This window comes from Epinephelus lanceolatus, chromosome 1, assembly GCF_041903045.1.
Source record: "Epinephelus lanceolatus isolate andai-2023 chromosome 1, ASM4190304v1, whole genome shotgun sequence".
Taxonomy (NCBI): Eukaryota; Metazoa; Chordata; class Actinopteri; order Perciformes; family Serranidae; genus Epinephelus; species Epinephelus lanceolatus.
In genome coordinates this window covers 10,211,892-10,221,265 of record NC_135734.1, presented here as the reverse complement: position 1 = coordinate 10,221,265, position 9,374 = coordinate 10,211,892, and the positions used below count along the sequence as shown (strand labels likewise).

The following is a 9,374-nucleotide window of genomic DNA, read 5'->3' as shown; positions in this document are numbered from 1 at the left end:
TTCTGAGGTCAAACAAAACAACAGGTGATATCAGATAACAAATTTAAGGAGCACTCAAAAAAATCAACCAAAGCATTTACCTGAGTTTTATTAATTGAAATTATGTTAACATGGAATACAAATAAGTACATGGTAATCATTGTGTTTTCAGTTATTTACTAGAAAAGGCACAAAGCTAAGTTAGCATTTGTAAGCAACAAAAATTGTACGGGGCTGATTCTGTGTTCATTGAGCATCCGATGAGCTTATTTTAGAACAGACTCAGTCAAACCAGAACATTTAGGGATTTAAAGAAAAACCATCTAAGTTTTGCTGAACAGTGACCCAGAGGTGGAGCCAGATGTTGTTAATTTTCGGGACTCAGCCACCAAATAAACCATTGTGCATCTTTATGGACTGTGATTTCTGCTATTTATACCTACACATCAATTGATTGATTGCACCTGAAAAGCTACAAGTGTGTGGGTATTCCCTGATTGTAATTGAGGGGCAGTTTTGGCCAATGAACATGTGAGATAAATATCAATAATGATGATCTGGTTGCCAAGCAGTTCTTTTTTTTTTCTTTTTTTTGTAGAAGTTCTTCAGATACATAAAACCGGTTTGTTGTCTATCTCAAATTATGTGTCCATTCCTCGATTACCCTGTAAGTTATTCAAATTTCTTTAGTCCATAAGGGTCTTCAGATTAGAAGAATCAAGAGTTTTTCATTAAAAGTAATCCAAGCTGCAAGTATTGTTTTAACAGGATAAAGTGGTGTTGTGTCAGTATGCCAGGTGCCGTGATCCTCGAGTGCTCTGATGATCTGTCTGTCAAAGCTAGGTCAAATCAATGATTCATAATTCATACATTATCTGAAGCCTAATTTTAAACAAGAATATTCATACTGGTTTGAGTAAACAATTTGATCATATTTCCTGATCTTTGCTGAGCCAGAATTTTGTGCAAAACGAACTAAAAAACTTCCCATGTAGATGCTTGTCCCAAATATAGGCCTGTTGATTTCAGTGAGTTAAGCAAATAATAGCCCAGACTATTAATTTAAGTTTTACGATATATTTACATCTGAATGATAAAGAGTTGTAAGTACTGTAAAAACCTAAAATATTCAAGGTTTGGGGAAAACATTCAGGATTGGAGCCCCAGAGGTCACTAATTTAATGTACATAGCCTCGTTTGCTAATGTTAGCAAACATTAGCCACTGTAGGCTTCTGGTTGATGCAGACCAATTAAAGCTGTTGCAGCAAAGCCCCATGACTTAACTGCAGCTTTACTGGGTGAGTGATAACATTATCTTGTATGTTTAGCCCAGCACAGGTGATTCAGAGAAACATTGTATAACACTGAGTGTGTGTTATTCCCAGAAAATGGTACTCCTATATCCACTTTCTAATAGCACTTTTTATTATCACCAAAAATATGTAATGTTTTATTACAATTATGTGTTTTCAAAGGGATGCTAGAATCTCGCTCAGGCCAGTACCACCTTGTGGTCCCTGACAACCTGCAATTAATGACATATCATGGGGATGACAGGGCCCCAAAGTCAGTCATCTTTTTTCAACTACTGGCTGCACTGAAGATACTTTCAGGACAGCGCTGCTCTGTTAGTTAATGTGTCAAAGTTCAACTCTTTATTTCACAACTCATGGTTGTTTGTATGTTTAAAATGGGATTCTACTACACTGCAAGTCTCTCTCCAATCCGTCAAGGCTGGACTTCCACAATCTACCCTCAAGCGCAGGTGGGAATGTGATGCTGACACAGCACAGGCCTCTGCATGTTATGTGTCCGGGGTGTCAAAAGATGCAGATGCCACTTGCCCAAGGCTAAGGGGGGGGGGGGGGGGGGGGGGGGGGGGGAGCATGACTCCTCCTCCCAGGTTTTTTAAATCCTGTTAAATTACATATTCCAACTAGAGTTTGCCTCTTTGTTAGGAAATGGGTGTGCACAACATGCTGATTGAAATACATAACTGAAAATTTCATAACGTTTTGTGTAAGCCCAGTTATATATTGCAATAATAATGTGTGCTTATCACAAAATCCCATGGCACGCCTGCGTGCTGTGGCACACACATCTGAGGACCACTGGGACAGGGGAGGTGGCAGGAGACTATGACCGGAAATAGACAATGGTATCGAAGTTGTGGTGGCCTTGGCCTTGCTGTCCTTACCAATCTCATTACATTACATCAAAGAGAGCAGTTTTATTTTTATTCAAATCTCTGGCTGCTCTTTTTATCTGTATCTTTACGTCACAGCAGGTTGAAGGCCGTACTTTATTCTGGCACCAGGCACTGGTACAGCAGCTTTGTTCAGCTAAAAACTGGGATATTATATATACGTAACTCTGAAAACTGACTACTGTGTGTCTGAATATGAGACATGTGAGTAGTCATTCTGATAGTCGATAAATTCCTTTACCCAAAGAGATGAAAAAAATCCCACGATAGACACTGTTTTGTTTAGCAGGGTGGTTAGGACAGCAGCCATTGTCTGAGGACTTATTGAAGTCCTCAGACTGAAGTCCTGTAGAATGTAATATGGGCTGCCACAGGCCTCTACATGTTATGTGTTATGTGCATATTACAAAATATGAATATTTCATAATCGCCACCCCAAGGGATTATGAAAGGTGAAGCCACTCCTTCAGGCTACTCTCACTTTCAATAACCGAGGTCACATGCACAGGGTGGTGGGGTTGCTTTGCCCTCAAGTTTTCCATTATCTCTATAGGCCCATTTTAAACATTTGAATTTCTGACTTTTGACTTTTGCTCTTCTCTGTCTTCAGTCAATTATCTGATTTCTACATCCATGTTTGCTACTGAGATTTGATATGTTTACAAATTTATCAAACCCATACCCAACATTTAATTCCTAACTCAGGTCTCTCTATTTCCAACACCATAATATCTAATGTTAGGGCAATAATTTTTTTACCTCTGTTTGCCCCAATCCTCTTCACTCCGGCCTCCCGGCCACTAGGTTGCACAAGCCTATAGAGACGCTCCCATCACTACCAGTATTAACTAGTGGTATAAACTGTGGGAGACTCTCTATAGCTTTAATTTAAGGCTGCACCATTTCATGTTAGCACAGAGGAGCTTGTCTCACTATTCAACTATACTGTTTCAACCAGTCAAAACTAAAAAACATATGCCTTTGTCCTCACTCTGGCTTATTAAAGGTAGGCTAATATCAGAGATACTGTATAAGGATAGCGGGCAGAAGGGCAGAGCAAAGGTGGAGGTGGGATCAGTTGCAGATCTCGCTTCAAATTCAGATTTTTTTTTTTGTGCTACATTTCCCATTCTGTCAAACATGCAGTGGTCCAGCCACTTTCTGAGAAACAAAACAGAATCTATATCCTTCAGTCCTCAAAAACTACAGACTAATCTCCAAACTCCCCTTTCTTTTCAAAATCTTTAAAAAAAAGTAGTAACTTTATCATTTAGGGATATTCTAAAACTGAATAATTATGGGTGGATCAGTTTCCATTTCAAGTTATGTACTTTTTCCTATGAATATAATTTGCAAACTAAATGTGTTATGCCATTCTCTTAACCATGAAGACACTTATCTTAATTTAATGATTAACATGCGATGAAGCTACGTAATACGGTGCCTTGATGCAAAGTAAGTGGGTTTTTTTAGGCAGCAGGGTGGGTGTTACCTCACAGTTACACAAAATTTGTATAACGGTTCAGCACATGCTTGCTGCACGTGAAGCAGACTGAATGACAATGCTCCTCCCTTGTGTAAGCGGCATCCTCAAAATACTGTACTCTATTTAAAGAGTCCTGCAGTGGGAATCGTGTAAAGGCTGTTCACTCCTGTAACATACACTCATCACCACAATAATGGGAAAGGTCAGTCTGGAGGATAATGATACCAATGAAAAAAAAAATGAGTTTAATTTAGTGCGGGTCAAAGGGACCTGGAAGCGCAAACTGGGAAAGAAGGTCAGTAATGACACAGCTGACTGTGTCTCTGCTGCAAAAATGTGAGTATTACATTGTACTTTACCCACAGTAATCTAATCGACTGTAATTACAGAGAATAATACAAGTGGCAAGTCACAAAATACATGTGATGTATGATATTGGGTCTGTTTATCTCCTCTTTGCCTTCATTTTCATTTGTTCAGTGGTCTTATGTAAAAGGGTTCTTCTATATCTGACTCTCTTCTAAATGAATTTCATGATTAAAGGTTTGCTGTTGCACAGTTGACATAACAATTATGAAAGCATCACTGAACGTGTTTCTTTGTTTCTTCCCAGTGACTGTTTTTTTTAGTTACAGTCTCTCTCACTCTTTTATTTCAAGTTTTATCTCAAGTTTTTATTTGTAATATACTCAGCATATCTCTGCTACTCTTCTGATAATGCACGGTGTGATCTGGTGGAAAGGGCAAAAAAGCAGTAACAGTATGGTTAGGCAACTTAACTACTTGGTTAAGGTTAGGGAGAAAATTGTGGTTGTAGTTAAGAAAGTTCCAGGAAACTAACCATCCTGATAGGAGATTGCATTTCAGCTGTGTCCTCAGGTGTCAGGTTGCATGCTGTGTAATGCCACCATTCCTTGACCTCTCACCAAAAGACGCTTTGCGCAGGTCATTCTGACATTTAAACAACCGTTGCAGCACCTCTGTGGATACGGTGCTGAATGCTACCAATATAATCATTAATCCTCATGAGGTCAAACAAAAGGTCAATATGTGCTTCTCTAGAATACATGTCTATTCTGATGTTTACTGCCAGTCAGACTGACACTTTTCAAAAATAGAACATGAGTTTATGATATGTATGGGGGCCTCCAAAAGTACTGTGCTGTCTCAAACCAGGTTTAAAGAAAAAAATAAGTTGAGAAATACCACAGCAAAAACTGTTGATCTGCCTATCCTGTGACTTTTGGAGAGAAATATTTTAGTGTTTTTGATGATTAAGTTTATTTTATTAGGATAAACCCCTTGAGGTGAATCACCTCGTTTTCGAGGGGGTCCTTTTTCCTTGTTTGCTTCCTTGCAAAAAGAATGGTCTGATGATAACTTCTTTTATCTGCTTCCAGCCAAAACAGGCACAACATTTTTTGAAAGAATTTTTTGTTTAGTCTCTTAGTGGGGGTGCAGATAGATATTCACTGTGTTCTAGCTAAATGTGGTCGTTGAGCTTCAGACTGGAGGAAAGGTTGCTGATATCAATAGACAATTTGATTTGGCTGCAGTTTGTCATAGGTACTTTAAAAATGTGTTGGAAATTAATCTTTAATTTATAAGTTTTGTTGCAGTTCAAATGTTTCTCTTCAGATTTGTTTTTTATTCAAGTGTCCGTGTCCTGCTGTCATCATCCTGTTGCCTCATAATTCATTTCAAATACTGAAGTCACTTATGCCTTTTCTCAGGCAGAATTGTCAACTTGTTTCACTTCATTTCCATCTTCAGTCTGACATTGGAATTTGATTTTCCCTACCCAGTCACTAACGATCCACGTGTCCATCTGAATCTAACTTCATTTTAAGTCCACACTGATGTGTGGCCATGCCAACATACTTGTTATGTTGGGGTTTTCAGAGTAGACAAGAGCAAAGTAAAACAAACTCATATTGGGGGATATTGTGAGGACATGTTGATTTAGCACAGCCTTGACAGCATCTATCTTGCATATTGACCTCGCCATTGTTTGTTTTTTAACCCCCCATTGGCTCCAGCACTCTGCTTAACAGTGCTTGACAAAAGCTTGACAATGGCGTTAGCCCCAGCTGTTGTGCTGATTGGCTTATCGAGTCCCCCAATGGTGCTCGTTGGTGAAGTGAGCGAAGTCACTGTTGTGCTTTCAGAAATTAAAAATAAGGCCTCTGTCACTGGTTGTACATCCTGTGCATCTATTTCACAAATACAATAACGTTTGTGTGTTGAGGGCTGTTATAGGACTGCATTAGTTTTAGCTAGGGTGTACCTAATAAACTTGCAGTAGAGCATATGAAGTGCAATGCACTGACAGAAAAAGAAAAAAACCTTTAAAACATCTACAATAATTTGAACCCATGCCATTATAATAATTCTTTAATGTGTTTTGTGTGGCAGCTATGAGAGCATCACAGAAAATGGCACCAGTTGGACAGTGGTCAGCCCCATCGTCTTTACTTACAAGGTAACTGAGACCCGGAACTTGCTGGATCCAAGCAACGACACACTGCTGCTGGGCCACATCACTGACCCGAAACAGCTGGAGGACATTAAAAAATCAAACAAGCTAATCAAACGCTTTGTGGTCATCGACCAAGAAGTCTACAAAATCTATGGCTCCAAAATAACTGAATATTTTCAGGCCAACAATGTCCTGTATAAGATCTTAGCTCTCCCCACCACTGAGGAGAACAAATCCATGACAATGGCCTTGAAGATCCTAGAAGAGGTCAACAACTTCTCCCTTGACCGCCGCACAGAGCCCATCATTGCCATTGGTGGAGGGGTGTGCCTGGATATAGTGGGCCTGGCTGCCTCACTCTACAGGAGACGCACCCCTTACATTAGGGTCCCAACCACACTGCTCTCCTACGTTGATGCCAGTGTGGGAGCAAAGACAGGGGTCAATTTTGCAAACTGCAAGAACAAGCTGGGTGCCTACATCCCACCTGCCGCCGCCTTCCTTGACCTGTCCTTCATACAAACTGTTCCACGACGACACATCTCCAATGGGCTAGCAGAGATTTTAAAGGTACATTAAAGTCCCTGGATGTGGAATATTTACCTCAAAGATAATACACACACACACAATTCCGGTATCAGTGTAATCATCAGCAGGACAGGATCCATAACAAAATTAACATTTAGAGCCCTATTTAAACTGTGCAAGTGCAATGAAAAGTGCAAAGGAATGGTCTTGGTCTGGGGTTTCTAAGTATTCCAAGTATCTAGTATTTTGGTTCATGAATGCGCAGCAGTGCAAAGTACAAAAGAGCCAGGTAAGCAGACTAATCCAGGAGTCATCAAAGGGAAGTTTCAAATTCCAATGATACCCCTTTCCTTTAAATTAGCTTTGGTTCTTGAACCACTTCTGCTCGGGGTTCTTGGAACCTTGGTGCTGTCTAGTGAACCAGGCCACGTTTTCAGTAGTTTTGAGCAGAACCATCAGAATCAAGGATGCAATATTTGCCTTTTTTTTAAATCAAAAAACATGCATGAACCAAGTATTTATGATAAAAAAGTAGAAGACTAATACCTGCAAGACTCTATCCTCTAATTCCAATCTGTAGAATATTTACACGCTCACTGATTTAGTCACTGTTCACACTTAAGGTCAAGGAAATCCTGCATTTTTTTTGGTTCCAACTGGTAACCAATTTTTCAACTTCCAAACCAATTTATTTTTGGTCAAGATGCTCCGAACGCATCATACTTTGTTGAGTGAACAGGAACCCATTCTGTGTGCATGGAAAAGGGATATAACAGTAGTAGAAGTAGTTGAACTGCTAATTAAAGTTTTCTATGCATTTTTGTTGGTACTTTGCAGATGGCCTTGATGAAACACAGAGGCCTCTTTGAGCTTCTTGAGACACACGGCCGTATGCTGTTGGACACTAAATTCCAGGCTGACAACAGTGTATACGGATGCAACTGCTTACAGGTTGCATCGCAAGCAACTCATATAGCCATCGTAACCATGTTGGAGGAACTTGCCCCAAACCTTTGGGAGGATGACTTAAACAGACTTGTGGACTTCGGGCACCTGATCAGCCCAGAATTAGAGATGGTAAGTGATCCTCATGGCAGACATAGCTGAACACTTAAATCCTTTGCTGATACATGCTATTCAACATACAGCACAGTATATATACAGTGTATATACTGGTAGTACATTTGATTCTCTGTGAGTCTTGTTGATTGATATTCATTCCTTTTTTAGTGACAAATAACCACATCCTCATGTTATCTTTGTCTCTGTTTAACACAGAAGGTCCTCCCATCTCTGCTGCATGGTGAGGCAGTAAACATTGATATGTCTTACATGGTTTACGTGTCCAAAGAGAGTGGTCTATTGACAGAAGATGAAAAGCAAAGAATCATCAGCTGCATGGTGGGCTTGGAGCTGCCTGTCTGGCATGAAGCGTGTACCATGGAGCTCATACAGAAGTCTCTGCAGGACAGGCTGAAGCATTCGGGAGGCCTGGTCAGAATGCCTCTACCTATTGGTCTTGGGGAAGCAGGTAAGAATCACATTAGTAAGACCGTCCTTTCCAGGAAAACGCAAGGCACCAGATTAGCTTGTATGTTTTGGTTTTTTTTAATGCACTGACAAGCAACTTATTTTTTCCTGTAAGAGTTTTTGTATGAGCTAGTTCTTTTTCCAGCTTCATGTAATACACAGTTTGTTTGGTATATTTAAAGCATAAACTTTTTGCTTTCCTTTCTGTCATTTCAGAAATCTATAATGAAGCATCTTGTGAGATTTTGCACAAAGCTTATGCAAAATGGTGTGATGAGCTGAGCATCTCCGCAGACAGAAACTGTGACTCCTAACCTGCCCGTATCACAACTGCATCTGTTCAGTCTGGTTTTAAGAGAAAATGATTACATTTTGTAGGGAGGTGTAATATGTACTTCTGGTTTCATACTCTAGTCATTGTTCATATTGACGTCCTCTAGTCAACAGTCATTGTTCAGATTGATGGCATTCACCTCCAGTATTTTCACAATATGGCAACAAGAGCCAAATGTGGGGTAACCATATTAGGTAAAGCACTGCTAAAGTTTATTTATAAAGGCTTCTGTTCAGCATGTGTTCTTACCTCTTTGCAAATAGTGGCAATACTAAATAATGCCAAAGGTGTCAGTGAACTTCAAAGGCATGTAAAACAGATCAAATTAGAAAAGATTGTAAGAGTTGACACTTTTTTTGTTATTGAACATCATGTGGGCTATAAATAGCACCAGCTGAAAGTATTAACAAGCAGCCTGCAGACTTCTCTCTTATTATGTGTGTCAAATATATTTGTAAACATGTCCCATTAAAGATTTTTACCATTTATCAATAACTGTGTTTGTGTGTTTTATGGGGTAGCAGACTGACAGATGTTAATATTGACATCCTCCATTCATTAACTTTTTTAACAATCGCATGTAACTAAGTTACATTTGTAACACAAACCTGATACTGTGATAACAGCAAAGATACTGCCATCCAGTAGTCCTACTCATTTTCAGTTAAGGTAAGAGGCACTGTGGATTAGCCTACTGATTGTAACACTTAATTATTTTTGATTTATTTTTTACTCAAGAACGCTTTGGGGCAGCTAACATCCAAGTTGGTCTAAGATGGCTTCACTGGACCAGTCTATTCTGTTAGCATTGGGGAAAAAAATCACCCAGTC

General features: G+C 39.6%; 1 protein-coding gene across 1 annotated transcript; it reads left to right on the top strand.

Moving 5' to 3' along the window:
- Positions 1-3,803: 3,803 nt before the first annotated feature.
- On the top strand, positions 3,804-9,038 carry eevs (2-epi-5-epi-valiolone synthase). The gene is made up of 5 exons (XM_033626049.2): positions 3,804-4,008; positions 6,088-6,721; positions 7,517-7,756; positions 7,958-8,210; positions 8,426-9,038. The coding sequence occupies exons 1-5, from the start codon at positions 3,866-3,868 to the stop codon at positions 8,521-8,523; spliced, it is 1,368 nt and encodes a 455-aa protein (XP_033481940.2). The 5' UTR covers positions 3,804-3,865; the 3' UTR covers positions 8,524-9,038.
- The last annotated feature ends 336 nt before the right edge of the window (positions 9,039-9,374 follow it).

Coding starts and splice junctions, on each gene's coding strand:
- eevs (XM_033626049.2), top strand. CDS start 3,866: ATGGGAAAGGTCAGTCTGGAGGATAATGATACCAATGAAAAAAAAAAT. Junction 6,722..7,516: donor GGCTAGCAGAGATTTTAAAG/GTACATTAAAGT, acceptor GGTACTTTGCAG/ATGGCCTTGATGAAACACAG. Junction 7,757..7,957: donor TCAGCCCAGAATTAGAGATG/GTAAGTGATCCT, acceptor TGTTTAACACAG/AAGGTCCTCCCATCTCTGCT.